Here is a 19,908-nt window from a genome sequence, read left to right as displayed (position 1 = left end):
GGGCCTTAATCTAGAGCAAGAAGATGTGCAGAGTGATAGAAGGGGAAAGCTCAGCAAGTATGTTGGTGTTCATGGCTTTCCCAATGTAGCTGGTGAATTGGAGCCATTGTGGGTTGCTGTACTTTCTGCTGGGGGGTTGTTTGTTTAAATTTGGCTTTGCCTATCCCAGATCAACCTTTGGTCTAACTGCTTTTGATATTGCTAGACATCTACTTGGTTTTATCAAGAACTATCCTTCAGTGTTCTGACTTCTCTTCTACCTGGCCACTAAAATATTTTGCCGTGGATATGGAGCTGGTGGGATGCGCTAGGCTGTTCATGTTTGGAGACTGAATTTAGGTAGGTTTAGGTAGTACCTATCTCTGAAGAGATTTCTCTGACTGAAATTATGAATCAAAGCAGACAATCCCAGAAAACATGGTCTGAGCACCGTGTGTTCCTCTGCTTTGGAGGGAGCCTGATGTGCTTATGCTCTCATGTTCTGGGCTTTCACCAAAGAAGAAAAGTGTACTAGAAGTAGGTGTGGTTGCAGAAATCCGCTCAACCAAACCATGTCTGTTATAATCAGTTCTTCCTTTTAAATCAGTTTGGAAGGCAAAGAATCTCACCTGTGTTAGAGAAGCCATGACCCTTCAGGGCAGCAGTGACTATGCTCATTTTTGGAAAACGTAAACTTAGAGTTCTCATGGCCCTCAAACTAGGGGAGAGTGCGTTTCCTGGTTCAAACCCTCCAAATGCTATCAGCAGAAGTCTTATGAAAATTCCTGATTAGATTATGCCCTCATTTGCAGTAATGAAGATCACTTATTGTTGTTTAAGCATCTTGGGTAGCACTTGGCTTGTAGCAGAGATACTGCTGCCCACTGGTTCTATGATAGTTATCTCCTTTTTTTTATTCTTTACAATTTTTTTCTCCACGAGTGTTTTGTTGCCTAGCGTGGCATTATATAAGCAATGAAACCAAGATTGCCCACACTAAAAGTGGTGTGTTTAGGAGCTCCTGCTCCAGTGAGATTAAGTCTTAATGGGAAATATTACCTTTACTGGTTCTAGCTTTCTGTGGAGTGGGATACCCAACCTTATTAGATTTTTTTTTTTTTTTTTAAAGCTATCCTGGTAATTTCTTTAACTGTGTGTTCTCTTTTCATTCCCCTGCCTAGCTTTCTGCAGAGGGCGTGTTGTGAGAGTGCCCAAAGGTCCTCTGATTCGAGTGGTGGGCACGGAGGTGGTGATCCCCTGCAGCGTTAGTGACTATGATGGACCCAGTGAGCAGAACTTTGACTGGGAGTTCTCCCGGGACACTGACTTCGTGCGGATAGTGAGTACCTGGGATTCTACCTTCACCTCTGAGGAGTACCAAAAACGCGTGGGCCGCGGGGATATCAAACTGAGACGGAGCAGCAACGATGCTGTGGAACTTGTGATTAGAAACATCCAGCCAGCTGACCAAGGGAGATACAAGTGCTCCACGCCCAGCACTGATGCCACCGTTCAGGGAAATTATGATGCAGAGGTCCAAGTGAAAGGTATTTCTGAAGAGTGAGGTGTGCTTTAAACTTGGTTTTGATATTGGTTATAGATGTACCCTTAAGAATGTTGAATTTCTGTTGTTTATGATCGCTGTGATTTTTTTTTTATTCTTTTTTCTTCTCGATCTCGTTTAATTCTCCTAAAGCCAAAATTGAAAATTGGGAAGTATGATAGCAAAGGCATTTGAGGTGAAGAGAGTGCTTACGATGAACTTCACTTTCCTTTTTTTTTCTGTCTAATAAATATGTAAATAAAGCACTAAGCAGTGGGTTTTCTGAAGATGTCTGCAAGTATTTCATGTCCCTAAACCTCTGTGTAGAGAAGCTAACTTTAGGTAAAAACCACAGGCTATCTTTCTTCTCTCTCACTTTTAGTGTCATTTAGGGATCCTTCTGTATGAAAAAGGTAATCTTCCTTTTGCCCTTTAGAATGCTGATACTACAGTCGCACCCTATCCTTGCTCTCTTACTTAGAGCTCTTCAGTAATAAATTGGGAGACTATTTTTTTTCCCCAATGTCTTTATCTTTTACTCCCATGAAAATCAAGACAATTCTGAACAGGAATAGACAGAATGATATTTGGATGAGAAACTGAAGTGAGGAGAAGGATAAATGAATTCTTTTCTTGGCTTGTTTAAAGCAGAGAATTTCCTTTAATGGTTTTTCAGCTGAATTTCCTTGTTCCCGGAATATATTTGTGTGCGGAAGAAGAAATGATTGTCCGGGTGTTGCTCTGTGGTAGTTTTACTACCTCATGTCTTAACAGGTCAGTGTGGGTGTTCTCTTCTTGCTTCTGTGTTATGATGCTTGTGTTTTTTGGTCTTTTATTCTTCTTTTTAAACAGTGATTTCCGACGGCTTGTCCGTGAGCGGCTCAAAAGGACGTTCCTCGATGCCGCTCCGCCTGTCTGAGGGGGACTCCTTCAGGCTGCGCTGCTCGGCAGTTACCACCTCTCCGGAGCACACTCACCTGCACGTGACCTGGCAGATCAAAAGTGGATCAGCTTGGCGGGACATCCTGTCTTTGACTCACGAGGGCAAGTTCCAGCCGGGTCCCGGCTACGAGGAGCGGTACCGCAGTGGAGATATCCGCCTGGACACGGGAGCCAACGACACGTACCGGCTGTCCGTGTCCCAGGCGTCCTCGGCGGACGGGGGGGCCTACAGGTGTCTTGTGAGCGAGTGGGTGAGAGGGGCCGATGGCTCGTGGCAGAGGATCCAGGAGAAGAGCGTGGAGATAGCGAGCGTGTCCATCCAGCGGACGGGTGAGTGTCACCGATGGGCCGGGTCACTGCGGCGCTGCGTCCGCGCTGTGATGCTCCGAGAGCAGAAACTGGCCGAGCTGGAGGAAGTGAGGATACATTCCAGGAGAACCCAGAGGGCTGTCTGAGTCAACAGAAAATGTTTGGCATGGTTTTTCTAGCTTTTATTTTGGGGGGCAAGAGGGGATTGATGGCATGTAAGGATTGCCTGGAACCTCTTAGATGCCTAGGCCAAAATTTTATTTCATCCTTAGTTCGCTTTAGATGGCTCCTGGTTTTAATATTTCTTAAATAAGCATTGTCTTTAATCACTGAGCACACCAAACCTTTTCTCTGCTCTCTTCTTAATATAGGGTTGCCCCCTAGCACTAAGCAACTGCACTTCCCCTGTGATTCAGTGATAGGTGTGAAGCTCTTCTGTATGTTGTTTATTAAAATGGCATATCAAGAAAAAGGAGGAAGGCAGTGGTAATTTAACAGGACAAATTATTCAATGATTTTTATCACTGACACTGGATCACTGGTCTGATTGCTCTACTGTGTTGGCAGGGGTCTAGGACAGTAATGGTTCTGTTAAACACATCATGGCATGCTTGACTAAGGAGACAAAAATACATACAGTGCTGTGCTGAGGATATCCAGATATCCCTGCCCATATAGATTTCAGGACTAGATGCACTAAGCACTTAATTGCATTAGCATTATCACTGCTAGTTTGAGGAGGGAGAGCGGGGGTGATGCATCTTATCACTCAATGGGTGGAAAAACAGGCAATGATGTTCCCTCAGAAATATGAGATTATCGTGGTGTTTTAGAGGTATTCAGACAGTAAGGATATCTTTTCATTTTTGTAATCCTTTAATCACTGTAAGGAGAACCCAAAACTCTGGGTTTTTTTGACTAGCTCATTTGGATGTAGTTTTAGTATCCTGGTGGTACTTAGCCTGTGAAATGTGATGGGATCAATCTGCCCCTTCTTTTTCAGGGTGTCTGTTGCACAGTAAAGCTTGCAGGTGCTCTCTGCTGAGGCAGGATTTGCCTAATTAAGAGGTGTAATTCTATGTTTTGTCACACTTGGAGAGTTTGGTTTAAGCAGGTGGGGTTTAATCAGTGGCTGAAAAGAGGGTGAGGGGTGGCCAGGACCAGTAGTATTATAGTTTTTTTGATGTGGTTTGGGTGTGTGGTTTTGTTTGTTTGTTTGTGGGAAGTTTTGTTTGTTTTGTGGTTTGTTTTTAAGAGTTTTTTTGCTTTCACTTTTAGCTCAGTCATTGGCAGCATTGGCAGTTTGTTAGGGGCGTGAAGTCTCTTTCAAAGTTGTGCTAAATGGGATAGGTTATTCTCCAGCAAAAAGTTGTATAAACATCCTGTAGTAGGACTTGGAGAGAATCTTGTGCTGACATCCAAAATCTCTGCACTTGCATGCTAAAATGAACTTGAGTTGTAAATGGTTATATACCTATGGGTAAACTCTCTCCAAGTCCCTCTGTGTACATATTCTGCCAGATTCTGAATGCCCATCACTATTTCATGAAGAAGAAACATTCCTCGGAGAAACACTGCTCTTAACCTTGCAGATGAATCTTATTTTGTATTCTGGTTATTAGTCTGTTAAATTAGCTAGGCTTTCCCACTGATTCCAATCCCATGATAAGATAATGAGGCAAGTCCCAGTGAGATATTCATCTGGACTTTGTTTTAACACTCAGGTGGGGCTTGCTACCCTCTGTTCACTTTGACTGCTCTGTGTTATCAGGTGGTGAGGGGTGAGATGAGCATTGCTTGGTTTTACTGGCAATACAGTTCTGACTGCTCTGTTTGGCTCTAGCCTTTACACGTTGTCTCTCATTCCAGGTGGTAATCCTAGGAAGTTTTTACAGATGGGTAACTATTACGAAGGAGAACATGGCTTTACACAGAGGTCACTAAACTGCAGCAGAGACATAGCTGGCTGTATAAAACAGGTGTCAGTGTTCTTATTCATGGCCTTGGTTGTAGGTCTGCTGAGAAGAGCCACTGCTCAGTGCTGTAGCAGCCCTGTCCACTGGCCTCAGTGGAGACTTCTAAGGGCAGCCGAGTCACACAGTGTGGGAACGGTGCCGCACTGAGACACAGATCTAATCTTTAGGCAGTGTGGAATGAGGGAATGAGCAAGTGAAGACATGTGGCAGGCAGGTAACTTGGTGAATGATTTGCACTGAGTGTTACAAATGAACACACACAGTGCTGCCAGTTCACCTCTACCCAGTAACTAAGGACAGCTTCTCTACATCTGGCCTTGACACTGTGATTCCGTGGTTTTCTTTTAACGAAACTGTGGCCAACCTGGAAAGCTACAGAATGCAGAAGGTCCTGTTTGCATGCTGACTGTGACCATATGTGCTATGTATATTAAAAATATTCACTAGCCAGTGGAGGAGATTGTTAAATGTATTTTCAGTGGCTGTTGGTGTTGCTATAAAGTCCCCAGTGTGCGTTCTCAGAGCAGTAAGTGGAGGTGTCAGGAGTATAGGGAGTTACTGCTGCCTTCTGTTTGCTTCCATTTCATTTTTCTGCAACACACCTGAGGTCAGTCAGGACTCCAGCATGTGGCCATCGCTGCTTCTCATCTAAATCTGTTCTGTTAGAGGAGCTCAAAAACATGTCATCAGAAAACAAGTTGAATTCTAATGTAGTCCTAGTGATTTCAGTGGATGCTTTCTCTTCTGAGAGATAGTTCCCAAACACTTTGACCCTCCTGTGGGAATGGAAAATCCTGTACAACTTTTCCTGCTGTGTGAAGGTGACATGTGGTCTGTGACTGGGACACAACCTTCATTGACCATTTGCTGTTGAGCTGCAGAAATGCTGTTCTCCCTCCCTTTCCCTTCCCTGCCCTCATCACACACCCCTTGCTTGACTGATAATGTGTACTCCCTTGTAATAGATCACTCGGTTCGATGTCCAACAGGCATTTGAAGGTAGGGCTGCTGAGCTGCTTCAGAAGCTCCTGTTACAGAATGTGAAGTCCTGAATAACTTACAGCGGATTCCTTTTATTACAAATAACGAATAAAAAAGTATTTTCTGTTTGAATTTTTGTGTCTCTATTTCTAAGCTCTAGATGTGGTCATCTCAACAAGCAATGTGTCTGTGACTGAAAGAGACTCCCTGGATCTTACGTGCAACATCACAACAGACAGGAGTGGTATTTTCCAGGCAGAGGTGATGTGGTATTTTTCTGCATCACCTGATGATACCTTGGCGGATGCTCAACTTTTGCTGAGCATGGACCGTGATTCTGTTGTCAGTGATTCAACTCTGATCAGCCTGAGCCACGTAGACAGGAACTCCTATCGCCTGTTGGTGCGGGATGTGGACGTGGAAGACTCCGGCTACTACTTCTGTGAAGCAGCTATCTGGGTACCCCTGCACAATGGGAGCTGGCACAAGGTGGTGGAGAGGACGTCTGCACCAGTCAGTGTGGTGGTGACAGCATTAGGTGAGTGATTCTGCTTGCAGACTTCATGGGTAATGTTGCCACTCAGTCCTTGGTCCCATCAGAAAAGGGAGAGGACCTTGAGGAATCTCTCCTGCACAAGTTTCTCTCTTGTTTGCATCTATAATCTATATGTAGAGTGTCTTTCTCTCTCATGTAAAATAGATATATTTCTCGCCTAGACGTGAGCTGGGGGCAGAACTGGCAGAGCTGTAGAACTTGGTGTCTATTCCCAGCTTTGACTGGATGCAAGTATCCAGGCCCAAACCCTCTCAATGTACCCTTTCAGATCCTCTTGTCATGAGAAACTGGTGGCACTGTCCAGTTACAAAGGCAGAGCTCCTCCAACATAAAAGTACTGAATGAGACCAGCATATAGAGAGCCTGTTTTTCAGCAATAAATAGCTGTGCCATAAGGTTAAATCCCAGCGACAATGACTTTAAATGTTGCGGTTTAGCATTGTGCAGAGCAGCTGAGCCGTGGCTGTTTCCAAGTACACTTGTAATGTGTGCTAAAGTGCACAAGTGATGAATGTCTTCATTTCCTGTCCTCATTCAGCCATTCAAATTGCACATTCAACTAGTGAGTGTTCCCTCCTTCCCTCACTTGCACGCGTGTTCCTGTGTGTACAGGTGCACTGCGTGCTCGTGTATTCTCTCGTAGTGCCTGTACCTGTAGGACTGTTCCTTACTCTTTCAGTTCCAATTTGGCATTATTTGGGAACAGGAGAGAATAAAATCTGCTCTTCAGCAGATGTTTGGTTGCTAGGGAAAGGGAAAGTAGAATAAATTTTCGGCAATCGAGGTTTTCGTCTGCATCCAGAATTCACGGACTCCTCCTCTTTAATGGAAGTTAAGAGCTGCTGGAGTATTAAGTCGTTGAACTGTCAGTGAGGCTGTTCTTTGACAGCTGACAGAGTGGAGGAATGAGGTTTATCCAGGCAGCCTTTTATTCTTTTTAAATCCTCTGTTTGAGTGTCTGTCAGGGTGCAGGGCCTATCTGGAGTGGTGCTGTCAAAGGGAAAACTCTCCTCTCGGCGGTCCTTCTCCTGCCCGCAAATAAAACAAACCTGAAGGGGTTTTCTAAGAACTCGAGTTTCTTGCAGCTTTTTCCTTCTTGTGTTCCTGTCTAGAGAAGAGTTTCTGCTTTCATAGTCTTTGTTGCTGTGAAAATAAGAGTTGGCCTTGAATGCCTTCTTTTTGAAGGGGGGAGGGGAGGCAAGGGGGAAAGATAAGAGAATTGCAGAGTGTGAGCAATATATCATGAGGCCCTGGAGTAAACTAGTCTTCTCTGAATGAGAAAGGAAGAGTAGTGTAGCTGTAGGATCTATGGGGGCTTACACCAGACGTGGGTTTTGGCCTCCATTAATAACCTGTGCTTTGCCTGCAGCAGAATTCTGTGCATTTTCTTTTTATTTTGCCTTACTTATGCAGAAAATGTGCAGAAATCTGCACATGTTCACAGGTAGTAGATACTATAGACTTAGGGGAGCAGTATTTTTATGCTTTTGTGTTGCCTAATGCCACAGAAACTCACCATCAGTATCACCAGGTTCTCTGGGGTCTGGTGTGTGTGGATGCCCTTGTTCTTGCTAAATGCAAGGACATTGCATGCATAACACTTACTAGTGAGAGATCTTTTCTGCAAGCTGACGTAGCAGCAGCCCGGCTTGCTGGATACAATTGTCTTTATCTTTTGCATCTGAAGTCCAAAAGTGCATATGCACACAACAGTTTGCACAGCAGTTCTATTAAGATGCTTTATTATCTTGGCTCTCTGGTAAGCTAAGCCTAAGTTTTAGCCTTGGATTGCCTTCTCTGTCCCAATTATAGCTTCGGTTAATTGTTTCTGGGAGGGCAAAATGCCAAGAAAAACATAAAAGCAGGAAATAAATACAGAGCGCTGAATACAGTTACAATGTAGAAGCCTCGTGATGGATATTGGCCGAACAGTTGGAAAGCTAGTCATTTTTCTGAATTATAGTAGACTGCAAGACAAAAATATTCTAATACTAGTAAATAAATATGTATTTCCTTTGTGGTGTGAGGTTCTTGCTATAATCTGTTTCCTTTACTATCTCTGTAGTCTGAGAGAAAATAGTCATGCGGCTCCCTTATCGCTTGTAGGCTTTGGACAGCCAACTATTTCAGATTTAAATGCAACAGCCTCATTCTTAACCCGTGAATTTCAGGCACTTATTTTCAAGCATGGGATATTCCAGCCTCAGAGCTGTACAGCACATACTCCTCTATTCAGACTGTGAAGCTTTTCCGATCCACATGTCTTCAACTCTTAACCTAGTTAGTATTTATTGACCTATGTAGTATTTATTATGCTGACCACTGAAATTCACTCTGCACTGCTGTTGGTGCTGCCTGTGGCCAGTGGTACCCACATCCCTTGGTTTTGGTGTCTGGGTGGGTAAGATGGGTGTCTTTGGGGTGGTATTTTAACTTTCCTAAACTGTAGCATAGAGACACGATGGGATAGTTAAGTGTGGAAAAGAAAGCAATTCACGATGGGAAAATGGCCTCTTATCCTGAAGAGATACTGGGAAAATGGGATGTCTCGGGTTAGTCCGAAGCTGGAGGATAACCAGTGTCATGGTGCAGGCTGCCCCAGGCATTTGAAGAGGTGCAAAAAGTGACTGGCTGGGTTGAACCTGAGCCCATCATGGTGGGTTCTTGGAGCCAGGCCTAAAGGAGGGAATTTTCTTGCTCAGCAAGATCCATTAGTCTTGATTTTTCTGAGATGCTCTGACTAGACGTATGAAACAGAAGGTCTTGTTTGGAAATTCAGGCCTGAGGATACCTGTGTCAGGCCGGTGCACATCTGAGAACCGTAGTCCAAGTTCCCAGGTCTTGTAAGAAAAACGTGTATTCTGGCACTTGGCTTCTAGCTCAGGTGCTTCTGACCGGATGTCAGAAGTTAGCGTAACTTTTAATAAGTTCTAGCATTTTCTCCCTTCTGCTTGTAGCTTCCAACTTCTTTTTTTTTCTTTTTCCGTGTTTCTCCTGCAGAGCCAGACTATGACGTGTTCCTGAACGCGTCTAAAACACCCAAGTTTTCAGACGACCCCACAGAGCTCCACTGCAGGGTCACGAACGCGCAGGACACCGAGGCAAACCTCCGCTTCGCGGTTTCCTGGTACTACAGGCAGCGCCTGCGCAGTGACGACGTGGTGGCAGATGAGCTCCTGGCCACGATGGACGCGGACTGGACTCTGCTGCCTGGGGGCAGGAGCAGAGAGCGGATTCAGAACGGGGAAATCATCTTCTCTAAAAAGGCTGCCGACACCTTCAGTTTGCGAATCCAGTGGACTTCGGAGAGTGACAGAGGGGATTACTTCTGTGTCGTCTCTGCCTGGAGCAGGCACCGCAACAACAGCTGGGTAAAGAGCAAAGATGTGACTTCTGCGCCTGTCAACATTTTCTGGGCTACACAAGGTAGGGACTTTGCACCAACTCAGCGAAAGATCTGGGTGGCTTGAGGTAGTTTTCTCCTGAGTAAGCTTGTCAGCCAGAAGGCCTGCTAATGGGCTTTGGAAATGGTGTTTCGTGTTATGAAAATGAAAAAAGCACTGTCACCTTGTGTAAAGGCCTCTGATTTGTGGAGGGCAGTAACTACACAGTGTTCACCAGTTTTATGCAACAGTTTGGAGGGGAACTGCAAAGAAGAGATACAGCCATCAACCTGCTGAGACGTCCAGGAGCTGGGCTGGAAGTGGCAGGGATGGCATCCAGCAGTGTAGCTGTAGTCATTGTCCCCTTCATGGCTTGGAGAATTTTGGTCTCTTTAGGGTGCATCTTGCTGCTAACAACAGGGTTGTGTTGAGGTGAGAAGAGGAATGTCACTTTGTCTTCTATGTCTGCCAGTTTGAGAGTTGTGGTTTTGCTTTTCTGTCCTACAAGCCCATGTTTAGAAGGCACTTCTGAGGGAGTTCATGGGTGTAGTGCTATCAGAGTATCAAAAAAAAAGAGGGTAGCAGAGCAAAGTAATTCAGTGGCTTGCTTGGATCTGGGTCATTCTGAGGTAGAAGTGAACTAGCTCTGGTCAGTAACTGACTCTGAGAGCATTTTTTAGAAGCTTAATAATTACCTGAATTGCTTAATGCTTGTTTAAAATGGGCCTGTGTATCCTGGATGTCCTGTAGAGTGATACCACGTGAAGTCACGCAAGAGAATTCTGCTGGATAGGATCAGAAGGACCAGGATAACCTAGGATGTAATGTCTTTGCCAAAAATCTGTACTTAGCTAAGCTGCATTTGTCTTGATAGATTTTTTAAACAGTCTAGCTTAGGCATCCACAGGCAGAGAACCATATTTCAGAGACAAGCAGTTTGAAATAATTTTAAAGTTGTTTAGGGATAATCCTTGAGCAGCAAATTGGAGACCTTCTGCTGTGACTCTGCTTCAGTGGAGAGAGAAACGATGCGCTGCCTGCTCAGTGCTCCCTGTATGCCCAGACCAAACGTGTGGTCCAGGAAAAGGTCATTTTTTTTTTTTTTTTTCTTCCCTGAAGCTGGCTTCTCCAGTAGGAATGAGATCTCTCATTAATGCTGAATGCTGGTCACAATTAGTTCAGTGTTATGCCACACCACGGAGTGTGTGTGTGTACGTGCATGCATGTGTAATGGATCGTCGCCTTCAGAGCAGCCAGAGACCAGCTGGAGTTGAAAAGTCTCAGCCTGTGTTGACATTTCTGAGGGAAAACAAACCGTGACAGGTGTGAACATTCCCGTGTTTCTGGTTTTATTCCAAAAAACTCTGCTAATTTTGCAGCACAAATGTAAATGTTATAGTCCCTGTGCTGAAAAGTACGTTTTGCTGGCAAAACTTGGCGTTGGGGGATTTATTATGTGAAAGTGAGCTCTCCTACAAAAATGTTCTCCTCCTGAAAAAGCATATAATGTGGGGAGGGCAATATGTAGGCTGGATTTCTCCTTCTTCCCTTCCACCCCCTCAACCCCTCCCCCTTCAGCAGTGTAGCCCCAGATGCCTCTTCTGTGTGCCCTGTCCCTTGCCTTGCCCTGTTCCTGTGAGCTTCACACTGGGCTGTGAGCCCAGTGCTGTAGCCAGCAACTATGAAGGAGTTAATCTGCTGCTGCCTCTGCTCTCTGACTGTTGTTTTGACAAGTATCTCTGGTGATTTGAGTCCCTAACTGCTCCCAGTGCTTATAAAAGCCAGCAGCCAGGCTCTCACATGTTTGCCTAAGGAGAGAACAGAACTTTGCCTTTTCCTGGGCATAGGAAGGAGAGCTTATGCCTACATAAAGACTTTTCTTCCATTTATTTCATTACTTGCATCTTCTGTGTTAACTTTAGAGCAGTGCTCGAGGAGGGGGGAGGACTTTGGAGAAATCCCACTTTGAAAAAGGTTTTTCTGAGCTCTTGAGAAAGGAGAAATGGTTTTATGATGTGTCTGTGGGCCAATCAGCACAGAGGCTGATTGAGGATAAAGAAGCCTTTGCTTGAAATGTAAACATCATGCAAAGATGTCAAAAAATCCTTTTTTGTTTTCGTATATTTGCTGATTTTAACTTGGGGTTTTATTGTCTTTGTTTTCTGTTTTGTTCTGTGGGGACCAATAGTGCTCACGTGTCTTTCTGCTTACTCAGCTTTGCAAATGCAGCCAATTGCTATCATAGATCACCCTTGGTTTTGACATAGTCTGCCTGATATGTTTCTTCCCCTCTTCCACTTCTCCCCTGCCAAGGTGACAAAGCAAGTGTCTTTCTCACCTCAAAAATGAAACACATCAGTTGTATTCTTATTTTTTACTATTTAGAGTGCAAATTCCAATCAGTAAAAGGGGGTAAAGGAAGGGAGGAAACCTTTTTGACTGGCTCTGTAAATTATTTTCAACCCAGAAAAAGTCTTGACAGTGTAAAAGATAATTTTATTTATTAATTTGATTGTGAGTACTGCCTACATTTAGAACACAGCTACTGTTTGCAGTGGAATGTGAAATCAATGCTTTTTTCCTAAACCAGCGTTGTCAACTTTGGATCTGCATGGAGTACTTTGCAAAAGAGAACATTATCTTTTAATTGAAATTCCAAATCCCAAAGGTGCTATTATTTGGGGTTTTGTTAATACTCCTGTCTTTAATTTACGAAATAATTATATTTAACATAACGTTACTTGTCCTAAATGTTTGCCCAGGCCCTCCCATCACAGTTAATTGGGAGCAAGGGCATCTTAATCTTCCAGACACTCCTGTGAACAGAGAACAGATAATATTTCTGCCACCCACTTCTCTTTATCACTGCTGATGTATAATAGGCACTGTGCAATACAGACAGGCAGTTCCTCCTGAGCCAAGAAATTCCCACTGCCATGGCACCACGCTGCTGGGTGTGTGTGCCAGTTTGGGTGTAGGAAGGAGAAAGTGCCTTAGGGTTTGGTGAACCACCCCCAGTCAGGGCTGGCTGGGCTCCTCCTGCCTGGCTGTGTGAGGGGAGCAGGACACTGAGGGGGGGGCTGGTGTGTGCAGCAGTGGGGGGAGAGCCCTGTGTGGTGTGTACACGTGTCACGCTGTAGTGCAGGCTCTGTGTGCCTGTCACACTTCCAGCACTTGGTATCGGAGCTGCTGGGGCCACAATTGTACCTCGGGGTGTTGTACAGCCACCTCCTCCTACGCAGGCACAGCTGTCATTACCTTAATGTCTGCTGCATTCCTCGTACTTGCAATCTAGTTAGTGCACTGGGGGATGAAGAAGCCTTTATGAATATTGAGATGTCTTGTCAGCAGCCTCAAGTCGTGCCATTAGGCTCCGAGGTTACTGTTAGCCAGGGCCATCATTCTGCTCTTCCAAGTGGAGTCAGTGCAGTGTGGGGAAGGTGCTGGTTTTTTAAAGTCTCCTTGCCCTTGTAGCTGTTAGGCTTCTCTGGAAGTTTGACTGGCTTAGATTTGGTGAAAAGTCTTTCTAGTCACTACCCAGGAAGTGCTCTTGAAGCTGAGCATGCACTTTGTGGTGGAAGAGCAACAGGAGAATTATAGAGTGGCTTAACCACTTGGACTGACCAGTGATGGAAGGCAGAAGATTGCACTGCCAGGCTCCAAACTACAGTTTACTCGAATTTTATTTGAGTCATTTGGCTAGGATTTCTTCTGCTGCTAGCCTTCTGTCTTGGAGTAGTTCCCAAATGGGTTATGAGCTTTGGGTATGGTTTACTTAGGATCTCTTCCCCTACCACTTTCCAACACAAACTCTGCAGATTGTAGCCTCCTGTATACAAGTGTGCAGGGTGTGTTTTATTGTGCTTTTCATTCATGGAGCTTTACAAGAAGATGAGACTCCACATGGGATTGCAGGCATGTGTGCAGAAAGACAAGAGTGTGGAGTAGCAGTCAAGACAGACTTTGCTCCCTTGGCAATTCCCAAAAGATTAGAAATGAGACCTCAGGCTGTAGTTCTTGGAAGAAAATGTTGGTTTGACCTCTCTGGCCCATCTTATGTTACAAGATGTGATGAGTAATTTCTGTTAACATAGGAAACATGGAGAAACTTTCCTTTCCCACTTAATTTTCCATTCATATTACTGTTATTTCTAAGCTATGTGCCAAGTCTTTGGTCTGCCCTCTAACTCATAATGTGCACTCTTCCAGAGACAACTACATGGTTTTCTGGGGGGGGGTGAAGGAGTGCTAATTACACTTTGTCTGCTCCTCCTGAAGAACAGTTTTGGCACAGAATCACACTTAGGAATCGTGATCCAGGCTTTTCTAGTTGAGAGGATGTGGGGCGTTGTTTTTTGGTTGTTGTTGCCTACATGTGCAGGTCTCTAAAATTTTTGCATATTTATAAATGTTCCTTTGATTTTATTTTTTTTCCCCCTACTTTCTTGCACTAAGATGCACCTGTATGTGCTGGTTTTTGTGTCCCCTTCTCTATTCTGGTCTGCATTTCTTATGGTCTAATATAAGAGGAGATGCCTGTGCCTTGTGTGTTCATCCAGCCTAGGGATCTCAGCAGTTTTAAAAGGTAGAAAAGTCCTTTGAAAGGACTTTCATAAGAGCACATCTCCTTGTTCTACGTTCAGCATCCTAATTTCTAAACCTTTTGAATTCTACCACTGTTCTTCAGCTTCATCTCTGGGTCTCAGATGTTCTCCTCCACAAACTCTGCAGATTGCACTTCTGCTGTCCCATGCTACCACCACTCCTTTCTTCTTTTTCTTCAGCAGAAATACTTGGTAAAAGCACTTGCTGTTGCCCTCAAATGGAAAGGCAAGAAAGAATGTCTAGGAACAAATTTGCTCTGTCCTTGAAGAGGCCAAGACACTGCCATTTGTACTGCTGCCTGACCTGTGGCTTAGGGAATAGTTAAGGCATTTGAAGCCCAGGTAGTAGGGAGAGTTATCTCGATTGTATCTGTACTGCTCTGAACATGTGAAGGTATTTTGTCTTAAACACACATATGAGAGACCAATTGCAAGATTTTTTTTTTTTCTGGTGTCTGGGACCCAGTGCTCTGACATGAAGATCAACAATGTAAAGAACATTTACCTCAGGAGGGAGTTTTGCCCACAACCTCCTCATAAGGCCTGGAAAGCAACACTATGTGCCAGAGAAGTATGGCTGGCTGTGCTTCCGCTTTTGGGGAGAAGTGTAATTGTCTTCTATATTCCTAAAATAGATGAGAAGCTGATCTTTGCTGGTCTCCTAGGTGCTGCAATCTTATGAAGAAAGTAATATCAGAATCTCATGGACACGGAACGAGGAAAAAATGGATTTGAAGTCTAGATTCATATATATATATATATATGAGTTCTCTTACGAGGGAGTGTAGAATGACTCTGTACAACTGCAATTGTGATTGTACCCCGAGTGCCTAAATGTGCAACTCTTGTATTATCACTTGCTTAGTGGGTGGAAGTGTGAGGGGGGTTTTGGTATGGAGTATCAAGTAATTCTGTGCTCAGCTAGACCACCAGAAGCATCTCAGCCTTCGCTGCTCCTGCTGTTTCTTTATATGGCTTTGCACTGTGATCTGCTTTATACAGTACTGATTTAAAGTTGTCATACCAGGTTTCTCATCTTGTGGGCTGTGTTTACTCATTGTGAAAACTGCTGCTTGAAGGCAAAACACTGCAAAATGTAATCTTGACAAGTATCTTGTTGCTCTTGTGGGGAGGACATAAATATTACCGCATTTAGTTCAGTTTTGGGAAATGTGTTACAATCTCACCATTGCTTATTTCCCTTTTCCCGAGAAATTTCACCTTGCATAAAGGTGATCTGTGTAGTTTTTTAACAGGTCTACCCTTTTTTTTTTTAAAAAGGAGGAAAGGAGAGTAGAGAGCAGCAAAGTAAGTCCAGAGAGTTGGATTGGCTGTATTTTTCCAATACTGGTACTTCTGTGTATTCTGTTCCAGCCCTCCCTTCCTTAGGAAGAGTCTGGATGTGCAGGGTGTCTCTTCATCACAATGCCAGGAAATCAGCAACTCCCTTTCCTTTTATCTGATTCTGATTTGAGTCACTCCTCATTTTCTCAGTTTCTCACTGTGAGCTTATATTTTGTGTGTCTTAGGGCTGTGCTCGTAGATGTATAATTATCCCAAACCCTGTAATTAAGGGATTCTTGGGATTGAGGAGCCAGCAGAGAATGGAGAAGAAATGGGAGGAAACTGAGCAGTAAGTGGTGCTGGCATTCTTGATGTCAAATGGGCCGTTGGTAAATGTCAAGGCTTCTGGTAGGTTTGTGCACGTGAGAAGTAGTGAGTGGGGGGAGAAGAAAGAAATGTGGAGGCAGAGGTGTACCTAACTCTTTCTACGTGGAGTTGTGTGTATAGGAGTTCTGGGGATGGAGACTTCTGTTATCGCCAACTTCTGTCATATGTTTTCAGCTGAATGTGTCTGGATTGCTGTTAGGGTGGATTTTCAAGGGAAATAAAGGATGCTACACTAAATGCTGTTAATTCAGTCAGTGGCAGCTTCTGTCACTAGTTGTGAGTACCTCAGCAGTGTCCTTGTGCCCTGTCACTGAGGGTGCTCTTGCAGATCCAGTGTAGAACTGGGGCTCTGAATCTTGTCTAATATCTTGGCTCATGAATAAAACAATCCTGGAGGTCCTGTCACACTGTGACCCGTGCACTGCATTATCTGTTCCGTATTTGGTGTTCGTTTGAATTCTTGCCTCCTGACCCAAACTGTTGTATACTCGTGTGTGTGTGTGCACTGCTGAGTAGCATTCTGGGATGTCCACGTGTGTTTAGATAAATGTGCTGGGATTTGTTCCTCCGAAAAAAGACCTTTGCCTGTTTGCAATCTTCCAGATGGAAAGGTGCTGCAGAGACATCCCTACCTACTTATTAACCCCCTCTCTTGCTGCTTATTTCCCTCCCTCTTCAGATTACACGCTCACGGTGGAGGCGGTGAAACTGAAGCCCTTCTTTGTAGCAGGCCACACCTTTGAGATGACATGCAAAGTGTCCTCGAAGAACATCAAGACGCCGCGCTACTCCGTCCTCATCACGGCCGAGAAGCCGCTGACGGATCAGTCGAGTCCCAACGGGACCACCCGCATCATCTCCCTGAACCAGGACTCGGTGGTGCGGCTGGAGGACTGGACGGACCAGACGCGCGTGGACGGCGTGGTCCTGGAGAAGGTGCAGGAGAATGAGTTCCGCTACCGGATGTACCAGACGCAGATCTCGGACGCCGGGCTGTACCGCTGCGTGGTCACCGCCTGGTCCCCGGGGGGCGGCGGGATGTGGCGCGAGGCGGTGAACGGCTTGTCCAACCCTATCCAGATAGACTTCCAGACGTCAGGTTGGTACGGAGTCTGGCGGCTGCGTGTTTTAAGTCAGAAAGGGGGAAAGAGTCCCGCGACGCCTTCCCATTGATTTCCCCGTCTCTCAGAAATACCTACTCTTTGGGACAAATGGTGTGATGGCCGAGAGCTATGCTTGTCTCCTTTGGTTGGTACTTGTGTCCTTTGTGCTATTGATTGTTTACAGAAAGATGTTTAATGAATTGGCTGTAATCATAACCCCTGGGTTTTTCTTTACTAATGCAGCTTTTATGGTCCTGCAGGCTCAGAGCTGGTTCTCAGTATGTAGCTGCATTTTCCAGCTGTATCACTAGATTGCTGTTAGTAGTGGCTGCTCTGGAAGAACATTAATAATAAACTGGATTTCTGCTCCAAAACAGACCCTATTAGCATACCATTAAATTCCCTGAGCACACCTCGGTGTTGATGTAATTGCAGAAAATAGTCAGGTCAAGGTAACATTTCAGCCATCTCAGCAAGTGTATCCTGCTGCTGGAAGACCTTAGAGGTCCCTTGTGGCTGGACTACAAAGCTCCACAAATTGGGATGAATTTCAGTACCCAGAAGGGCATCAATTCCTTCCTCAATTGCTTGCTGAAACCCTTACCTTCAGCTGTAACATAGTCTGCCTGTTGAGATATTTCTAGAGAAACATGCCTGAGCTGATATGTTGTTGGGGGAGGGAGAGAGGGACAGCATTGATTGGAATCATCAGAGATGTATGTTAACACTGACTTCCTATCGTACTATATCTCTGGGAGGTGCTGTGGAAGTTGTTTTTGTAACAGTGGTGCACTTAGGAGTGAAGGGCTCATCTCCATGATTTGAAACCAAGCTGGTGATTTCTTGAGGAGAGGAGTTTTACAGCCCAAACGTAGCCCGAAGGTGCTTGCTATGTTGGAGCTCTCTAGTTAGCTGCTTTACTGCCAAGCTTCTGCACTTCCCCATTCCTGTTCACAGGCACAACTTGGAAGGTGGTCTTTGCTCTCATCCCTTGTTCTTCATGCTCTCATTGTGCTTATAATGGCAGGCTGCAGGATATTTTAGAAGTGTCTGTGACTAGGCAAGAGCAGCCTGACTTCTGGCTGCATCCATAACTAAGATAATTGTTCTATATGAGGTGATTTCTAACAACTGAACTTCCTTACACTAGCCACACTGGGGAAAAGGGCAAGGGCTGAGTGTAGGGGGACAGCCTGGAAATGAGGATATCACTTTCTAAGAAGCTGTGAGATGTAGCATCCTGATACAAAGATGCAGCTTGATCTAAGCTGGCCAGAGAGAGGACGTTGACTCAGCTCAACGCTTCTTTTGGTTCTAAGTGATTTCTAGTCGGCTTTTTGTTTAGTTTTATGGTAAGTTACTATCCTGAAAATAATCTGTTAGTTGCTTATGTTCAGAGTGCCTCTCAGAGCAGCGTTGTCAGAGATGAATATGGCTGTAGATTTGCTGTCTTTCTCAGGATGGTTTAATGGGCTATGGGTTTAGCCTTATTACTCTTGATATCTGGGTCAGACACAGTGGGAGAGCAGCATATGCAAAGGGGTGATAAAAGAAACCAACAAGAATCAAATCTGTCCCAAACCCCACCCTCCCCCTCCAAGCTCTTATGTGGAGGCCTTCCTGCACAAAAGTGGTGTGGTTGGTGCCTCTCCCAACGTTGCTTGTCCTGTGTCACTTTGAACTGCTATCCAAAAAGTTTGGTGGGATGCTATTGATACCCGTGGTTCAGAGGGAAAACTGAGAGCTATGCAAGGGAGGGAAGTGTGCGTGTTGTAGTCTTGACTTTGCTTTGCTGTCAGTCTGTGCTCCCAGCCCCTTCACCCAGATAGGATTTCTGGAGCGTGGAGTGAAGAAAGGGAGGCAGCATGTAGAAGTGTCCTGGGAATGTGTGAATTCCAGTAGCAGGGCTGGAGCAGGGGGAGGGATGGTCCTGAAGCCTTGTCAGTCTTTCATTCTTTGCACAAGAATGAAGAGAGAAATGAGGTCCCAGGCACAATGTACTGGAGTGCTATTTCCCAAAATAATCTTGGCATGTAGGAAAATTTGTCGTGAAATACCTTCAATTTTCTTTTATTATGGATGAACTTTGTGTCCTTCAGTTATTACTCAGATATCCCTGCTGGATATTCACCTCTGGGCATGATGAGAACGTGTGACAAGCACGGTTTGAGTGGACTAACTGGGGAATTATTATTTAGAGAATTATTTGGAATTAAGTATGCAATACAGAAGATGTTTTGTGGGTGTGTTACTCTGGTTTTGTTTGCTGAGGTCTCCTGTGATGCAAACTGAGACTGACTCAGGGTAAATGGCAAAGTCGTGGAGCAGCTATGAAAGCAAAGCTCAGATATCACACCCTTCCCTTGCATCCTGTGGCACAGGCAGCTGTCAAACTTGTTCTTCAGAAAAAGAAGTTGGTGCTGGATTTTCCCTAATGGGCACAGTGAAAAGCAGAACTGCTGAGGGAGATAGTTGTTTCCAGGGAGAACGAGAGGCTCCCCAAAACTGGAGGGAAGGTACTGGAAGGGCAGGTGCAGAAAAAAGAGGGGCATGCAGCTTTCCAGTCCATTGTAAAACCTGGGAAGCACCGCTCTGGTAAATCCTGAGTTATAGGGAGGCTGGGGCGTGGTGAGTAACTTATGACTGTGTTTGTCCCTGATAGGAAAACTTAGTGAGTCAGTTACGGTGATTTGTGGGGTTCTCAAAGTGTAACAGAAACACAGCATAGCTGTAACTGCTGGACAGGAGTATAATAAGGCAGTATAATTTTGAAAAATAGAAGGTATTCCGCTCTCCCTACTTTGAAGCCTCAGATTTAGACAGCGTTTTCAGCTTGCATCATGGGCGTTGAAGTGGGGAGG

At 44.9% G+C, this 19,908-nt stretch overlaps 1 protein-coding gene across 2 annotated transcripts in view; it reads left to right on the top strand.

The window, feature by feature from the left end:
- PTGFRN (prostaglandin F2 receptor inhibitor) overlaps positions 1–19,908 on the top strand; it is a 66,797-nt gene that overhangs the window by 26,963 nt on the left and 19,926 nt on the right. Inside the window, exons 2-6 of one of the 2 annotated variants that reach the window (XM_064643394.1) lie at positions 1,161–1,526; positions 2,375–2,794; positions 5,885–6,268; positions 9,287–9,712; positions 16,624–17,043. In XM_064643394.1, the coding sequence (XP_064499464.1) occupies positions 1,161–1,526; positions 2,375–2,794; positions 5,885–6,268; positions 9,287–9,712; positions 16,624–17,043 (2,016 nt within the window). Of the gene's footprint in view, positions 1–1,160; positions 1,527–2,374; positions 2,795–5,884; positions 6,269–9,286; positions 9,713–16,623; positions 17,044–19,908 lie in introns of those variants that run through there. The other variant, XM_064643395.1, reaches the window with a different exon arrangement.

The sequence above is a fragment of the Pseudopipra pipra genome, chromosome 2 (genome assembly GCF_036250125.1).
Source record: "Pseudopipra pipra isolate bDixPip1 chromosome 2, bDixPip1.hap1, whole genome shotgun sequence".
In the NCBI taxonomy this organism is placed as follows: Eukaryota; Metazoa; Chordata; class Aves; order Passeriformes; family Pipridae; genus Pseudopipra; species Pseudopipra pipra.
The sequence above is the reverse complement of the archived record's forward strand: the minus strand, read 5'-3'. Positions and strand labels throughout refer to the sequence as shown.